The sequence below is a fragment of the Carassius auratus genome, chromosome 50 (assembly GCF_003368295.1).
Source record: "Carassius auratus strain Wakin chromosome 50, ASM336829v1, whole genome shotgun sequence".
NCBI lineage: Eukaryota > Metazoa > Chordata > Actinopteri > Cypriniformes > Cyprinidae > Carassius > Carassius auratus.
Window position 1 is genome coordinate 7855655 of NC_039292.1, and position 18764 is coordinate 7874418.

The following is an 18764-nucleotide window of genomic DNA, read 5'->3' on the forward strand; positions in this document are numbered from 1 at the left end:
AAAATATGTATATTTTTGTTACTTTTCTTTGTTTTTCATTCGTTATTATATATTGAAATGAATGTGTTATAGTAGGAAATAATTCTTATGTAAACTTATAATATAATTTTTAGAATTTATTACTTAGTTGAGAATTGTGACTCTTGGTGCGGGTAGATAACTTTTTTTAATTTATGCTAATTTAAATGCACATTTTTATTAAACAGTCTGGATATTATTGTTAGCCATAAGTGTAGTTGGGTATTTATTAGATTTCTCCACCAATTGCATAATATGCACAAAAAAGTGCAGAATTTGTAATGGACTTTTTGTAATGTTTTTATTTTTCAGGTTTGTCACCTCAGTACTTAAACCAAATTTCTTTACATATTTTGAAAGATGACTCACACACATTTAAAAACGTGTGAGCGCATTTACCATCATGGATCAGTGCTGCCGATAAACCAGATGTCTGAGGTGGTGTCAATAGCGCGTATGACAGTAGCAAACTAGCCAGCTATGTCAGAATAGGCTGGTTTTGGTTTGCTGACCACAAACCCAGAGCTGCCTGTCCTTGCCAGCAATGGGTCCAGTTCCACTCCACACAGCAGAATGTATTTATAACCGAAAGCCCCACTCACACACACATACTCTTCTCTGCACTATCAGCAGGTTCTCACTTCAGCGCGCGCTCTGTGTTTGTGCATCGCTTTGGCAACCCGATCATGTCACTCTAACACCCCTAAGATGCCATAAACACTGCTTGTTTAACACAGCAGTGGTGTGCTTCAGTGCTTGTGAAAGGAGAGGTGGCGTCATAGTTGAGAGAGGAAGAGACGGAGAGGAATGAGAGCAAGCAGCCAAAGAGGGCTTTGTAGTGGCTTGTGTTTTCACTGGTAGAGGCCCTCTGTGACACAGTCTTTCTGAGAAGCAACAGATGCACGCTTGAAGACAAACTGCGGCAGAGTTCACTGATCAGTAATACTCAGTTTCCCAAGGCGACAAGACAAATAATGTTTTACAGAGACTCATGCATTGGTGAGGTCGACCTGCTCCTGACTTCCCTAAAAAGACTGCACTGTGGTTAACCAACCACTGTTTAATGCCTTTGTCATGTTATTTGCGTTATGAAGTCATTGCTTGTATTTATAGAAAGATGCTATGGAAAACAAATCACAATACTGCAGCTGAGTTGCTTTTTTGTTCTTAACGGCACAATATGTATTTTTCGCCGCTATAGGATGCATGTAGCAGCAGAGCTTTTATCATGCCACAGTCGACTGCATCCAGTCCTGTGTATGTGAAGAAAAAGGCAGCACTGTATCATACTAGATACATTTGAAAATTGTCTATTAAAACTCACACCATATTAAAGCATTTTGGGTGTTTCCATGTTTCATACTAAACAAATCCGAGGGGTTATAACGTCATTGGCAGACGACACAATGAAACTATGAATGCAGTCCGTGTCATTAGTTAAAATTTATTATTTCTCTGGAGTCCGCAAAATATGTAACATTGTTCTCGTGATTTTTGGATATTTTAATAAAAAAATCGTACATGGTGCCTTTTAATTAGTTTGTCATAGGTAGATAAAAAGGAGAAATGTATTGTAATGGTTCAATACCTGAGGTGATAACCAAAGATTGTTACTACGAACCGAAGTCCAGTTAGACCAGTTATTGAAGTCTATTCAAATGAAAAACAAGGCTGTCTTAAGGTCATAGGTCAATTCTGAAAATGCGTTTTCAGTGTTTTGTTGATTGGATAAGCAAAACCAAGAGCAAAATTTATCACCGGAATTGAATTTTTTTTTTTTTTTTTACAGACAATTTTACTAACTGTAAACACAGTGTGTTTATTTATTTTAAATGCTTTTTCAAAAACACGTTTTGGCTATTTATTTGTTCTTTTTTTTTATCAATGATTTGAAAATAATTCAATAGGTGAGTTATTATGGCTGATTAATATAAAATTAAATCTGTCAAGTAGCTATGAACAGTGCACAAGATACACTACCTTTCAAAGTAAGATTTTTCAGTCTTTTTCAAAAAAAAAAAAAAAACTTGTATAACTTTTGTATTTTAATGTCTTAATGTAATTTATTCCTGTGATGCAAAACAGATTTTTCAGCAGCCCTTAGTCAGCCCTTCAGTCTTCAGAGTCACATGACCCTTCAGAAATCAATCTGATATGCGGATTTGGTGCTCAAGAAACATTTCTTATCATCAGTGTTGAAAGCAATTGTGTTGCTTAATATAAAACTGTAAGCTAAAAAAAAGTTGCTTTATGGAATCTGTCCATGTAATGAGGTGTACTATGAATTGATCTGGATTTAAAAACATCAGCCACATGGTAAAGAACACATTTTGCCCAGAGTTGGCTTGCCTGTTCGGTGTGAGGATTGGCATCTGTTGTGGGCAGAAAGAGCGGCCAGCATCTTGACATGGCATCTTAACAAAGCCTTGAGTAGTGGCAGACCCCTTCCTGTGCTCTGTATTAAGAGTGTAACACTGAGCTTTCCAAGCCTAGCTGTCATGAAACTCAACACCTATCTTGACATAACAACTGGAGTTATTTGCTTATTTTTATCTCTTGTTTTGTGCATATCATAGTGTTTTTTGCTGATTCATGTTGATTGATATCACTGTGTGGCTTGTAGCTTCTTGAAACCTTTTTTTTTTTTAACCTGCAGATGCACAATCACGGGTGACGTCAATGAATATTTGTTGCCTACAAATAAATTCAAGCCATTTAAAAAAAAAAACTTTAGTAAGCACTTAGGTTATGGTACGAATATACTTGTCAAGACAAATCTTTTCTGAATGGCTCATTGGTATTTTGGCACAGTTTTCCTGCTGCATACCACTTATAGGGACCTGCCTAATCTAGACCAGTCTTATCTCGCATTACTTCCTCTTGAAATAGTGGAAAAGTACTACTCACGTTATCATCTTGTCATGCTATTTGAATCCCTCAAGAGATTCTGGTCAAGAATGGATGGATTTAGCTTTACTTGTCTTATCAGAAATGACAATGTGGAGATCCACTAATACTATAAACATCTCTGCAGATCCGTTACATCTCTCAAACTCAAGGGTTGCCAGGAGAGCAGCTTCTGAACGTTGGGACAAAGACGGCCCGGTTCTTCTGCAAGGAGTCTGATTCCCCTTACACCGCCTGGAGACTGAAGGCAAGGGTCCATTTCTCATCCACTTAACCAGGCATTGCTTTCATAAACTTACAGCAGTGGTTCTCAAACAGCAGGGGTACGCCAAACAAAATTGAGTTTTGATTTTCTTTTAATTACGCCAAAATTAAATGTACATTAAAATTGAACATGTATTTCTGATACAGGAAAATGAAAGCGCCATAAACGGTCAAATAAATGATATTCAATTAGTTTACCTCATCTTTTGCGGTCAAAACTGACTGCATCCAGACAAGGAGAATGCATGTGATAGGATGCTTGCTGAATATGTTGCTTTAGCAAATCATACTGCTGTTCAATGTATCTTTAAAGTAGATCTGCACTTAATAGCATGAAGAGCAAATATTGCCTTGGACTGATATTGATTTAAACTCTCTTCGATACAGACAGACTCTGTGCGTGTTATTGTTTTCATATTAAAGATGAGCAAGAATGCAATAAAATTTCCCTTAATATCCAAAGAATAGCAAATGTGCTATTAATTTTTACAACAGTAAAAAAAAAAGGTAATATTAAGTGAAAATGTACATATTAAATGTAGCCTACATTTGAAACCGAATATGTTCTATTCTATTTTGCAACAAAATAATAGTTCCAGCAAAATTCTGTCACCTGGTGTGCATCCTACAAGCCAAAATACTGCGGTATTTCTTTAGTTACCGAATCTGCAGCTTTTAACAATTCCGAGATATGAATAACCCAGTCATAACTACATCATTTTGCTTTACTGAATGAATTAATCAATTATTGAAGACACCTGGCTCATTAAGAGAGCGACTTGCCGCCACCTACTGGCGGTTTTATTTTATAAGTCTACAGGTACCACTTTGATATGGCATCATTTATTACTTTATTTATTATATTAATACACTTAATATGAATATGACATAAACATGACAGTGGTAAATATTTGCCTCCTATAACGGTAAAAAAAAATTCACCTGTAAATCAATTTATACAAATTTCAATATTGTCTTTTAATAGAAAAGTTGTGACTGTGGTCTAAGTGGAAGAGAGAGGGGTATGCAGAAGAATGTTAAGTGTCCCAGGGGGTACAAACGTTTGAGAACCACTGACTTACAGCATAGCTCTCTGGATCTAAGTCTCTAGTGTTACTGTCTGCTCCGCATAAAGTTCTTATGTAATGACTTATTACAAACATGCTTCCTGTTTCTGCAGACGACTGAAGAACATGAGACAGAAACAGGACTGAAGTCCAAGGAGGCGAGGAAGTACATTTTCAGCTGTCTAGATGACATTGGACATGTAGGTTTTTGCTTGCAAATCATCATGGGGAAAATTTTTATTTTTGGGGGGGGGAGAAATTGAGATTATTATTGCTGTTGTTGTTACGATATAGCATTAATATTAACAACTATTATTAATAATAATTATTTTAATAAGAATGGTTTATATGAATAACATACAGTAATAATATTAACACTTATGATGATTATATAGAATAATGATTCTAATTATAAATATGGTTAAATTGTAATATATTATTTTAGATTATTTTTAATGTTATTATATAAAAAAAATTATAATAACAATATAAATTTTAAGTTATATACAATAATATAATTGTATAGTAAATAAAATATTGTGTATATATAAAATGTTGTTTTTATATTAGTATTATAACCATACTATTATAAAAATAATGATAGTATTAATAATATTAGTAATTATTTTTGATGATACTATGATGTTTTATGCAGTAATAATAATATTGATGATAATTGTATTTTTTTTTGTTTGTATTCATCAGGTGAATCTAATGCTCAACATGGAGGGCTGTGACCAGTTAGCAGATAAGGCTGACCGGAGAGCATTCGTGGACTTGCTTAAGATGATGCTGATGATTGATGCCGATCAGAGAATCGCCCCTTCAGATGCACTTACCCACCCTTTTGTCACTATGCAGCACCTGATGGATTTCCCCCATTGCAATCAGTATGTACATTTTTAATGCCATTATACTGACTGTTTTGTCTATTATGTGTGGTCATTCTCAAGGAAACTGTCTTCAACAGTGTCCAGTCTTGTTTCCACATCATGAACGTGTGTCACTCAAGAACCAGCATTTACGATACTCTCAACCGCAACAAAGCACCCCAACTTATGAAGCCTGTGACACTGCCAAGTGCTCCAAATATCACTGTCGCCTTCAACAAAATGCCATCTGTCCACTCCCAGGTAGAACTGCACACTCAAAAGAATTGGGTTTTAAGTACAAGCAAGAAGACAACATATTGTTCCATGATCCATTTACCTTTCCATTTTAGACCCTGGCGCCATCTGCTCCACCTTTGGTGCATCCAGGAATTCCCATCCAGACAGGAAGTGCCCAGTTTGGGTGTAACGAAACCTTTCAACAAGCGCTCATTCTTTGCCCTCCTGCTCTTCAAGGTACTGGAAAGCACAACATAATATTAAGTATTTGCATAATAATTTGAACCAGGTCTTCATGATTTTGGGGGAAAAATTGCAATTTAGATTTTGTTGTGTTTTGTAGGGCTGTGAAATATTACATTTTTTCTCAACATATTTTTTCGTTACCAAATTCTGTGTTTTAGCAAGTCTAATTATTTGAATGCATAAAACATTCTTTCTTCCCCTCAAAAGTTGCATGTTGCATGTGTTATAAGCGACAGCCCTAATTTGAACTGAGCGTTATTCCTGATTTGTTTGTTTGACTCTACAGGAATCCCTTCAAACCCAAATCAGCCAGCAGGATATTCGGTTCGAATGGAGAACACTCTTTCTCTGGTGACCCAAGCCCCAGCTATCCAGCCTTTACCCATGAGACCCGGAGTTATAGCACAAGTAAGCCCTCATTTCACAAGATGATGTAGAAAAATACTTGAAAACAGCCAAGGGTTGTTATCCATGTTTGACATGCCAGTTTAGATCTTAAACTCGAAGCCAAATAAATCACAAAGCTTCAGTATTGTCCTTTTTCAACCTTTCAGCAACCGTGGTCCAACAGAACTACACAGATCCTGGTGCCAGCTTGGCAGCAGGTCCCGCCACCTGCTACAAGTTTGGCATCTGATACAGTTGTTGGACCGCAGAGGCGAGGAGACTGGGGGTAAGAAGATCAAGGAGGAGATGCACCTCAGATATCATGAGCTGATGCCACCTCTTGAGTGTTTCGGTGACCTAAAATGAGTTGTTTTTTTAATCTGTTAAAGGAAAGTGCGGCCACACAGCAGCCATTACAGTTCGGTGATGCCCCAGGCTATTGTTCCCAATCAAATGGCTGTGTCAGCCCATCAGCCTATAAACATTGGCATTGCTCATGTGGTCTGGCCTCAGCCTGCGTCTAACAAGAGGAACAAATCCAGCCAGAACAGGTGAACAACAGCCTACAGTCGTGGCAGGGCCCCAAAAACCCTCCATTCAAACATTATGATACTCTTGTTAGGCAGCTCATTCTGGTTTTTAATCTAATGTTTAGCAGAAAGGTAAAGTTGACAATGTTATAATTTTTGTTGCTTTTTAGGAGTATGAATGTCTCACGCTACACGGACACCCAGCCCTCAGTGTGTCCATCACCAAAGATGGCAGACAGGCTGGTGAGTGCAGAGCCAAGGCCGAGCTCTCCTGACAGAGAGGTGCAGGCCCAGGTGAAACCGGAACTGGAGCAGGTGGAGGAGGAGGGCTGCTGTAAAACAGCGGTGGCCAGTCAGCAGCGAGAGTGTATTATCAGAGGGTCATCCAGCCCGGCGGTTAGCATCATTAGCATAAGCAGCGGCACAGATGAAGAGGAACAAGCACAGAGGTGCTCCCTTAACAAGTGAGATGAACATTCAGTACAGAGGGTTTTTTTGTCTTAAAATCACATGGTGGGCACCAAGGCTGCATTTATTTGATCAAAGATACAGTAAAATTGTGAAATACTACTACAATTCAAAATAATGGTTTTCTATTGTAATATCTTTTAAAATGTCTTTTATTCCTGTTATGTCAAAGCTGATTTTTCAGCATCATTATTCCAGTCTTCAGTGTCACTTGATCCTTCAGAAATAATTATAATATGCCAATTTGGTGCAAGAAACATTTCTTATTATTAATGTTGGATACAGTTGTGATGCTTAATACTATTTACTGTGATACATTTTTTTGCATGAATAGAAAGTTCAAAAGAATAGCATTTATTTGAAATTAGAGTCTTTTGTAACAATGATCAGTTTCTTTACAATTTTCTGTACTTTTATTCAGCAATGATGCATTAAATTGATAAAGTATTAATTAATACTTTCCACAATAAACAAACAAAAATAGTACTTTATAGTCTACAACCTGGTGGGGTGGTGTGACCTATTTCACTCACAAATAAATAAGCCAATCATAATGGAGGCCATATGCATATAAAACCCTCTTTAATTCTGAGGGTCAATGAGAGGTTGAAGCCAATTTATGACTTTTTCACCAACATAAGTAGATTTTGACTAAAATAACTATAAGCTACAAAAAAATACTGTTAATTGTGGTCTTAAAATAAACTTTCAGATTCTGTTTAGTTTGCATGCATATGAATCTCCGCTAAATGAAGTTGTGTGTGTTCTTTGACAGGTGTAAGGGCAGTCCGGAGTGTGAGGCGTGCACAGGCTCTCTGAACATAGAGAGAGTGTGTTCCCTCAGCAGTCCTGATAGCAGTCTGAGCACCAGCTCCTCAGCCTCAGCACAATCCAGCCCCTCACCATGCAAACGGCCCAGCAGGTGCAGTATTTTATTTTTTTATTCAACACCAGTAGAACGGTGAGGCGAGGTGAAGTCTAAATGGATTTAGATAACTAAAAAAAATTTCTCCTATGACTTACTGCAGTATATCAGAAGATGACGGTCATGAAAGTGGGTGTGAAACAGTAGATGGTTCGCCCCCTTCAGACTCCTCCCTAGGACCTCACGACAGCCCCTTCCCTGAAAGACGCTTCCTGACCAATCAGAACCAGAACCAGAAACCCCAGGCCAGACGTGGACACCCCAGCACAGTGCTGAATAAACCTGCAGTGAGGACCGTGGTGGTGCCACCAATGAGAGTGCTGAACAATAACCATCATCCAAATAATGAGCAGCACACAGCCGGCACAGGTATGAACTCTCCACACGCTGAAGAATAAGTCCGAAATATATAAAGAGTTCTAATGGAAGTAAAGCAGTTGTTGGTGATTTGATGTTTTCTTAAAATAATGTTCCGAGTTTTATACAGTCTGTTTTGTTAAAAAATCATTTTACTTGGTCTTTTTAAAAATCATTTGGTGTTCAGAAAACATTTCTCATCATCAATGTTGAAAACTGTGCATTGTACTGCCTAATATTTCTGTGGATAGTATTTCGGATACATTTCAAAAGAACTGCATTTGTTTAAATTAGAAATCATTTGTAAAATTATATTTGTCTTTACTGTCACTTTTGATCAATTTAATGCATCCTTGCTGGATGATAGCATTCTTTTTTTATATGAAGTAGTATTTATTTCTTATTATATAGTTTAATGGCTTTACATGACATGAGTTCGCTTTATAAATTTGCAAAAACAAGTGCTTCCCTTTTTTTTTGCAATGGAACATAGTCACAGCTATATATTCAAAAAACTTTTTTTAACATGTATGATAGTTCAATGCTATTCTAAATAGACTTTAATTTTTTTTACAAAATCAGTGACAGTCAAGATAATTTTCTTTGCCACTGAACCACAAGAAACTGAAGAGCTGAACTACTTCTGTCAAACCTAGAATGTATCTTAATGTCTGGTGTAGAGTACAACTGTTTCATTTACATCCACAGCTCAGAGTGTTCATAGGGAGAACATAAACTGTTTGTCCTGGTGCTTTTGACAGTTGCTGTTGTTTGTGTGCTATGAAGACTGGTTTCTCTGAATTTTTTACCCCCAGTCTCAAATTTTTACAAAGTTCCTTCTGCACAACCAATTTTTTTGGTGTAGTCACAGCCAATGTCTACTTTACAGGTCATAGGAGAGAAAAGGGAGGTTATCACAGAGCCTATCACAGGTGATTATGGGTATAGCGTGCACTGTGACCCAGTGTCTTGTGCGCGACATCCCAGTGTTGAGTGAAAACCTTTCGGTTTGAGCTTCCTCTCCCATACCTGATCTCTTCATTCCCATCTTCATTTTTACTCTGCGTGTTGACTGCCCTAAATTTATTTATTTATTGGAAAATATTTCCCCGGCCTCCTCCCTTCGTACCAAAGCATATCTGTCCTTTTTTCCTATGTGGAGCCAACGCTTTGTTTTCGAAGCATGCTTTGAAAGAAATATTGCGGGAGCGGTAAACTCTTTCAGATGCTTCTCATGGCACGTTACTCAGACAACATGTTTGTTTTGGGGTGTCCATGGAAAGTTTGAGGAGAGTTTATGTTTTAGATACATTGCTATCTAAGTTTTTCTTATGTTTTACAACCTCACAGTTCATCCTTGTTGGTTTTGATGTTTAATTCACTTTCTTTTGAACAGAACGTCAGTGAATACTGGCAGCCGATTCAGTTCGTACAAGCTGCAGTTCTTGTGCCAAACTGCAAATGTTAATTTATATTCCTCTTTCTTTCCTCTTATATTGTTTATTTAATGATCCCTCACTCTTGGTCTTTTCTGCTTTCTGCAGTCTCAGAATCCTACTGCCAGTCCAGAGGTCGCGGAGGCCCAGGACGACTGAGCCACTTTTCCACACCCACGTTGCCCCGCCAGCAGAAACTGAACTCTTCATTCCAGCCACAGCCGCCAGGCTTTGGCCAGGTCTGTTGTTTTGGCTTTTTCTTTAATACTGTACAGATTGTAAAAGAAGAGAAATGTTATGTGGTTCATACTAAAAGTATGACCATTTACATGCTTAATAAAATAGACAATAAACTTATTCAGATGTGCCAAAAATATTGTTGACTCATCGTGTGTTACACACATTTGTCTAATCAAGTGGTTTAGAATGAAAATGTCATATCCACTAATAACACCTGCAACCAACTAGCAAGTAGCATTTTATGACTATGGTGTGAACTACATCGACATCTAGTCATTTATCGGACGCTTTTATCCAAAGCGGCTAACAATTGAGAATGATGTAAGCATTCAAAATCAACAAGAAAGCAATGAAATGCAAGTGCTATAACAAGTCTGTTAGCTTAATGCAGTACACATTTTTTATTTTTGTTGTTGTTTTTATTATATATTAAAGAAAAAGAATAGAGCAAGCTTTTGTTTTGCCTTTTTTTAAAGATTAGGATTTGAATAGAGAGTGCTAGAGTTTTCAGCTGATTCTTGAAGATGTCTAATGAGTTGGGCAGTTCATTCCACCAGGAGGGAAAATGTAATTTTAAAAGTCCATGAAAAAGGGATTGTGTGCCTCTTCGGGATGGCAAAATAAAGCGAAGTTCACTTGCTATACATAAGTCTGAAGTGATGAATTTATTTAAAGGGTTGCAGAGCCAGTGGTTATTTTGTTGGCAAACATGAATGCCTTGAATTATTTGCGAGCAGCTATTAGTAGCCAGTGCAAATTGATAAACAGAGGTTTGACGTGCATTCTTTTCGGCTCATTAAAAATGAATCTTGCTGCCGCGTTCTGGATTAATTGTAAAGGTTTGATAGAACTGGCTGGAAGACCTGCCAAGATAGTGTTGCAATAGTCCAGCCTGGACAGAACAAGAGCTTGAACAAGTTGTGCAGCATGTTCCAAAAGAAAAGGTCTGATCTTCTTGATGTAGAATGAAGCAAATCTGCATGACCAGACAGTTTTAGCAAAGTGGTCTGAGAAAGTCAGCTGATCATCAATCATAACTCCCAAGATTTCTCGCTGTTTTTGAAGTTATGGTTGATCTTTCTAACTGGATGGTGAAATTGTGATGAAAGGATGTGTTTATATATTTAAAAGGTTATATTTAAAGAAAAAAAAATATTTTAAGGCATGGAATGTCAGACTATCATTTTTGTAACCGTTTTAGATTTTGCTGTTCTAGTCCCCTTCTGTTTTCAGTTGGATGTTCATTCATATTATAATGATTTTAAATAGGAAGTACATTGAGACGGGCAATTCTTAGGGTCTTTCAGTTGCTGTTTAAATTGTTGGAATGAAATTGACATGGTTTTGTTTCCTCCCCCTCAGGTCCAGCATTACGGGTCGTGCCACAAGGAGTGGAATGGCAACTACCGGCAGCCACGCCGGCCGCAGGCCTTCATCCCGCCCACAGTGCACGGCCCCACCTTCCAGCTTCCCCACGGCAGCCCCACACACTCGGCCGGCCACCCGCCACCTCCCGCCCTCCTCTCCTATCCGCCTTCCGCACCCGTGGCCCACCTCCTGCCTTCGCCGTGCCCACCCCCGGCCCCTCGGCCCATCTTGCAGCCCGCCTACAGCCTGGTGCACCACCAGGGCATCAGCGTGGGCATCAACCACAGGCTTCTGCCCTCCCCCACCCTGCTCCCGCAGGGCCAGTTCAAAGCCCTCTTTCCCCCGCACTCCTATGTGGCGTCACCCGTCTACGCAGGCTTCCCCCTCAGCCCCAGCAAACTCAGTCAGTACCCTTACATCTGAGCTGGAGCCCGCGGCAGCCGTGCGCACGCAGCCGGCACTGAGCCGCCACATATTTCTTTTCTTATGAAGTTTGACAACAGTGATGATGATGCAAATCGAGCTTTATAGATATCATGGAAAATAAAACAAACAAATGGATGCGGGAGTGAGTAGACTGAACACAAACTCACTTTTAATGTGTTTTTGCACATTTGATACAACAAAATCCCTAGGCGTGAGACCCTCGGAGGAGGGCCACAGCAGATCCCCTATGCTATTTTTCGATATTGCCTTCTGACGTGTGTATTAAACTCTTGTCCAAGCCATCACTGTCACCAATGTGCGTGAGTCCCCCCTTGTGTGACCTGGTGTTACCTGTCTGTATTTTCCCGTAGCTCCTCAGTGTTAAGTCTCTTTTAGACCTGTGTTGAAAAGGTTCTGTTAGGCTGCATGTCTCTGCATGGGCAAAAACCAATGTTGGACTTAAAAAAAAGGTGTGGGGGGGGGGGTGCCTGCAAACCGTTAGTTTTCGCTCTCTGTGTATATGTTGTACGACTTGCTGCATTGAATCCATTGGGGTTCAATAAACAGTGCCTTAAAATACATATTGTTGCAAGTTACCCCGAGTCCCTCATGCAGTCATGCGTGTACTGGACTGCAGCACTTGAAAAACGTTCAATCGTTCTTTGTGATTTTTATATTAGGGCTGTTTCATACAGTAGATCTTTGGCTTTTTCGTGCTCGGTGCGTTAGCTTACATAATCTATACATCGGTGTCGTTTCTACTCGTTTAATTTATCTCTTGGTGTCGCGACGGGAGTTTTTTGTTCAGAAAGTGGATTGGGTGTCTGTGCCCCCAAATTGGTCTACAAATAAATCTCACCCATTCAACACCCAGTTGGCTATTTGCGGCAATATAAGGCTCATGATTTGCCCTTTTGTGTAGGCTAAATGTTTAGTTCGACACCTTAGATGATTTGCTCATTATTTGGAAGCGAAATGTGTGTTATTTACTGGTGGATGTATTGTGCCGAGTGGTAGCAGAGCTTGATTCTTCGAGGATAACATGCTTCGCCGTAGCAGAGGCCGAAGAACTATGTATAGAAACGTTTAAGTACTTTCATATTTGATAATCTGTTTCTACTCTAATAGTATTTACACTGTTTAATGAAACTGCAATACAATCCATGGTTTTCGGGATGTTTATTGTTTCCTTTCCATCAGTTCTTTGTTAATTTTAGAGTTAGAAGTGTTATCGGTGTTGGATTTGTATCAGCTCTTTGATGATATCGTATGGTTTCATGTTTGCTCTGTGCAGAATTATTCAGTATTGAGTATCCAACTGTAAAGTCTATCATTGCTGGAGTATTCAGTGCTTTATAAGATGAGAGTTGATCGTGTGCAATTTTCTTCATAGATGCATGTGACAAGATTGGATTTTGTATTCTCTCTCTCACAATTGAATTACTTTTTTTTTTGATGCTGTTTTTATTTCATACATTCCGTCAGGGAGAAATGGCTTTTTTTTTTTTCTGTGTGAATTTTTTTTTTTTTTAGATTTGAGTTTTCCATTAGATGCATTCTTTCATTATGCTATCGCTACACCAAAGACAGTCATTCATTTCTTAAGCAGAGTAGCTACTGGTTTAGCGTAGACCTCAAACGTAGTGTAGTTGAGGCCGTATTTAACAGAAAATCTTTGTAAAAATGTTGAGGTTGATGTTTAGCTTTTTTCGGGCAAGTTATGACTTTGTTTCATTTATTCTTGAATGTATCATAGATAAGCTGCTATATACTGATTGCCACTTCATAATAGCTGTGAAATTAGATGATTAACTTTGTTCTTAGCCGCCTTATTTTTATATACGTCTAATGACCTTGAAATAGAAGTGAGATGATGATTTTTTTTTTTGTTTGTTTGTTTTTGGGTTTTACCGTACTGACTGGCATCGGAAGCATTTTAATGCCTCTCTCTGTTTCGCTTTCTTTTTTTGAAGTGTCATTGTAACTACTGTATTGCAAGTAATTGAGATATTGGGGTTTTTGTGTGCGTGGGTTTGTATTCTTTTACATTTCGTTTGCATCAGTGTTTTATCTGTTATCTTGGGGCTAATCTTACGTATTAGATGCATATTGGTGTATATCTATCTTAGTACGTATATTTGCATTTTGTTAAAGCATAGCTTGCAGGATAGATTTAACTTTTTAAGTACCAATATCAATTCTGTATTCAGTGACCCACTTATATCACCATTTCAGACTATTAATTTCAGTAATGCTATTAGCACTTGATACTTTTGATAAGCTAGCCAAAATTGCAGGTTTGGGCGTCTCATCTCAGTAACTTCAGTGCTTAGAATTTAGTGTTTTTATTTAATTTCCCCCCTTATTAATATAAGTGTACATGAAATACACACATGAAGTTGTATCAGGTATATTAATGTGTTTAGAAATGAAAATACAAATGCACATTTGCTTATTTGCTTATTAGAGGGCATCCGTTCTCATTTTGCGGGCTCTCATTATATGGGAATGTTTGTTCTCGCATCGGCCCCTGCTCTTTAAAGCGAGCGACACTGTGTTAGTGCCTTTGAAATGTGCTTCAGACCTTTATATCCCTTTTACAAACACTGCCGGCCAGCTTCTTCCTCTCTTTCGTGGCCCTTCGGACGGCATGAGCGAGGAAGGAAAGCGAAACTGCAGTGTTTGATAGTCGTAACTGAAGTGCTGTTACCAACCAGTTGCTTAAATGTAGACCGTAATCCACGGTAGACGTCCTGTCAGAAGTTAACCTGAAAAACAATAACGAGAGTCATGCAATGCAGTAATCACCTTTAAGGTGGAAAATGGCTGGATGGATGGATGTTTCTCAAAATTGTGGAAAGGAAATCCAATCATGCTTGATTAATTTATATTTTTATGACCAACAACAAAAAACAATAATAAAATGATATCAGGGATTGTTATGATGATTATTATTATTATGCTGACTAAACACCCAAGACACGGTTTTCTCGTATTTGGGGAGCTATACATGATACACTGTGAATGTAAACCACCATTTGTCAAATAGAATTAACATTGCCCTTTGTTTCACAGGACGTTATCAGTTTATTGCTTTAGCGTAGACGACTTCATGGAGATCTAGTCCAAAATATGGTGTGGTTTCTCACATTATGACCCTATATTTTATATTTAGCATGTAGCACTAGAGATGAGTATTAAATTGCTACTCATGCACGCATTATATGAATTCATTGCATTAATTGACTGCAAGTAAACATTTCAGAGATGTTTTCATTCTAAAAAGGTCTACCAAACCCAACCTAATAAGAGTGAATCTTAGCACAATTGCTAAGGACTGAGGGATCTGCAAACTAAAGTTGAAATGTCTTTGAAACTCCCAAACCAAACAGTTTTTTTTTTTTGTTTTTCTTTGATTCGTGTTTTTCCTTTAGAAGTTCTTGTACAGTTCATTCAGGGTCCTTGTATTCGTCATATGTGCTACTGTGTAACACTTGCCGTAAGATTTGGGTTGGATTGCTTTAGATCTATTTTTAACTCTTCCGCAGATTATATTTTAGTAAAAGTTAAATCTCACTGCAAGTTATCGGTAATATTTAGACTTAAGAGCAAACAGACTTGATTTCCTAAATCTGAACTGTTACTGTTTTCATTTTTGTAAAAAAATTTGTGGCTTTCTGATTTCTGTTTGCTTTTGATTTCTATGCTACATTAGTTTGCCATGTAGCCACTGCACTGTGCAATATTCACTATATGAGGACTGGGAAACCTTTTTTGTTTGTTTGGTTTTGTTTCTGTTTTTTTTTTTGGATGTAATGTCTCTTACAGTTTGCAGTCGTATTTCTCTCTAGTTCTCAGTGATTTATATGTGACCAAGCCTTATGTACTTTGTCACAAAAAGCGGGTTTTCCTGGTGACTATTTGGTGAGTGTCAAATTAAAGAAATTATGGTGTTTTGTCAAAATTCACTTTGAATTAAAATATATATTGCTGCGGGCACACGCTGTTTGTTTGTCTTTATTCAAAGAAATCTTTATGACAGCTTATTTGAGACCATTTTCCAACTTTATTTATTTGCTCCTTGAAAAGTTAATTTTCTAATTTATTACAAGGGTTTTATTTTCTGCAGATTTTATATATAGATATATCTATATTATATGTACACTAGATAATCGTATTTAAAAATAAAGCACAAATAATAAGATATTAAACGTACCTGACAAATGACAACAAAAAAAAAGTTAAAATAAACGAAATTGCGCCATCATGTGGGTGGTATTGAAAACTTTTATGACGTCTTATAATGGTGCTTCCGGTTATGTAACAGACACTTTTATAAGCATACAAAGGCCATTTATTCTACTTAAACCTTTCTAAAGAGTACACGTATTTTAATACTTAAACTGTGTATTCAAATATATAAATAAATTATAAAATCACTTGATTTAAGGAGCGATTCCAGTTCAATTCATGCTACAGTTCATCCTAAATTTATTCTCCACTTCATTTCAAGCATTTTAACTAATATTTAACCACCGAAAACTGGTCATTTTTAGATTGCACCAGTATCAAATTCTTTATTACAGCATAAGGCATAATAGAAAATCGAATAAAATACAATCAATAAATAATTTAATTGAATGAACTATAATTAAAGTCTGTATGATATCGAGGGACAGAACTTGTTTGTACATTGACACCAGGCGTCCTCATGTAAATCCAGCAGAGGTCGTCTTCCTCTTGTACATCACTCCTTATAATAACGCGCCTCATCACCAGTTCGCCTGCATGCGCTGGCTTTTTCCCCAATCACAAGCACACGGTTTTCCGTCGCAGCATCATTGACATAATAGCGGGATTATAGGATTGACGCTGCTGTATTCCTGTGCAGTATATGCGTTTGATGAAGCGCGATGGATAACCTGCTCCAGTAACGCGCGCGTGATTGATCTGGTGGTCACGGATGCTTCTGAACGCGCTTTGCAGACGCATCGCCTTAAAGTTTCAATGCTGACATAGAGCAGAAAAACAGTGGCGAGAAGACCTCAGACTAAGGAACTGGAAAGGATAGATCAAATGTCTTTTTCGGGACCTTTCGGCCTATTGCTGAATTTATCTCTAGCCAGATGGCTCCAAGAAATGCGCGTAACAATTTCTACATTTTGGGCTCCAGTAGGGGGGATGGCAGCGCTGGGACCGAAGGCATGTCGGAATGGATAGGCTCGTCCTTGTGCCGAAAACGTGTTGACTTGGACGGAGTGTGGACCAAGTGTCTGATATCTGTTGGAATTACATTGCTCCTGGTTCCGTCCATATTTGCCATAGACGGTGAGATATATTTTGGCTGACAACCTGTTTGAGTGCCCAGGTTCCAAACATTTCCAAAAAAAAAAAAGGTTCTTTTAATTGTTAAATTTATGAAACTTTTCAGAAATGTGATTCATTTGAATTGAACTATATTGTTTGGAGGCTTTGAATTGTTCAACGCAATGCGGAATATAAGCCGACCCTCTCATTAATACGTGTTTTAAGAATCATCTAGATTAAGAGACAGACCGTGCATGTTTGGATATTAACCATTTGTGTGTTTGTTTTGTCTGCGATATGTTCCATTCCCTGTGGCCGTCTGCGAGCAAAACAGCAGAAACAAACACTAAACAAAAACAAAATGCAGGTAGCCCTACATCACTAAGCGCTCGTGACGTCTGTTCGCGGCATTCAGTGCTGCAGTGCTGGGCGCTCTGTGCTCGCTCCTCAAGATAGGCTATACATATATGGGAATTCTATATATGTATATATATTCTTACTTTAAATTTAATTTAATATTTAATTTAATTTATTATCAATTTAAAGTTCTTGGTGATTTTACGCACTCGCAAAAATCACCAAGTGGCTGAGATGAAGGAACTCGGAGGATTTGATTCATTCAGTGACTCGAATCTTTTGAATTATCCAAAAGATGAATTGATTCGGTATTTTTTCTGTTATATCAATACAGATTTGCTAAATAAACAGCTGACTCGGAAGTCTAATCAAGACTTAATTCGTTGCCTGATTCGTTAAAATCGCTCACAAAGAAAATATATGATATTTTGTTAATTCCGTTCTGTCATGAACGAAATGTTTAGTTTATTTAGTTCGTTGACAAACTAGGTGTTTTGTTCATTCAGTTGGGTCACAGATGCCGCTCAAAACTCCGATTCGTTCAGGTAAGGGGGCGTATTCGTTCAGTAGGGTCAACCAATGAAATACTACTTTACAGCCCGAACTGGAATTCTATTGGCTCCTCCTATTGTCAAGTATTCTGTTTAAAGGGAGAAACACCAGATTGTTTTAACAATGGTTGTTTGGTCAGAACCTGAGTTCAGTTCTACATCCCTTTTCACAATGGTTTTCGCTTCTGTGTTTAAACCACTAAACGTGAGTATCAAAATAAGTACCAAAAGTGAGTACTAGTGGCCACTGTTTACAACTGGTAACAATATTTTAATGTTTTTGTTGCATTTGGTTCTGCAGAAAATTTACACTGTCACTTTCTCGATTAAGAACTGATTGCTTTTATATGCAGCGCAAACCGTTCCCAAGACACTTTCACAGCAGTGTCAAACTTTTTTCTGTTTTCTTTTTTTTTCTTTTTCTTTTTTTTTTTATTATGCTGGTTGAAAGTCTTTTCACATCCCAATATCAATTAATAAGTGGTCTAAATGTATTTATATCGTCTGTGGAAGGCGCAGGACCATAAAATGTTTGACCAATTAAATATTTAATATTTTTATTCTTAATTTTTTTTTTAAAACACTATACATTGTGTTATATTGCAGCCATTCAATTCCAGAAAACTCTTTAATGCTGTTGTGTGGGTGTTTCCAACACAAGGGCTGAGGGAGTTATGGCAAATATGACGTCTTTCTCTCTTCTAAACGCCATAATTGACCTCTCTATGTATTTTTTTTCCTTTTTAGCTAAGTAATAGAAACTCTGTTGAGGATTTTGTCTTTTGGATTTGTTTATAAACG

General features: G+C 37.7%; 2 protein-coding genes across 4 annotated transcripts in view; both read left to right on the top strand.

The window, feature by feature from the left end:
• LOC113066843 (homeodomain-interacting protein kinase 3-like) overlaps positions 1–15744 on the top strand; it is a 32691-nt gene extending 16947 nt beyond the window's left edge. Inside the window, exons 4-16 of the mRNA XM_026238909.1 lie at positions 3053–3172; positions 4370–4456; positions 4962–5146; positions 5227–5389; positions 5479–5602; positions 5898–6019; positions 6166–6284; positions 6388–6549; positions 6699–6992; positions 7772–7918; positions 8025–8290; positions 9823–9953; positions 11317–15744. Coding sequence (XP_026094694.1) covers positions 3053–3172; positions 4370–4456; positions 4962–5146; positions 5227–5389; positions 5479–5602; positions 5898–6019; positions 6166–6284; positions 6388–6549; positions 6699–6992; positions 7772–7918; positions 8025–8290; positions 9823–9953; positions 11317–11745 — 2349 coding nt within the window. The 3' untranslated portion in view covers positions 11746–15744. The remainder of the gene's footprint in view (positions 1–3052; positions 3173–4369; positions 4457–4961; positions 5147–5226; positions 5390–5478; positions 5603–5897; positions 6020–6165; positions 6285–6387; positions 6550–6698; positions 6993–7771; positions 7919–8024; positions 8291–9822; positions 9954–11316) is intronic.
• Positions 15745–15836: 92 nt separating this feature from the next.
• Positions 15837–18764, top strand: part of LOC113066841 (UPF0606 protein KIAA1549L-like) — a 41963-nt gene continuing 39035 nt past the window's right edge. For all 3 annotated transcript variants that reach the window (XM_026238906.1, XM_026238908.1, XM_026238907.1), the window contains exon 1: positions 15837–17076. In XM_026238906.1, coding sequence (XP_026094691.1) covers positions 16875–17076 — 202 coding nt within the window. In that variant the 5' untranslated portion in view covers positions 15837–16874. The remainder of the gene's footprint in view (positions 17077–18764) is intronic.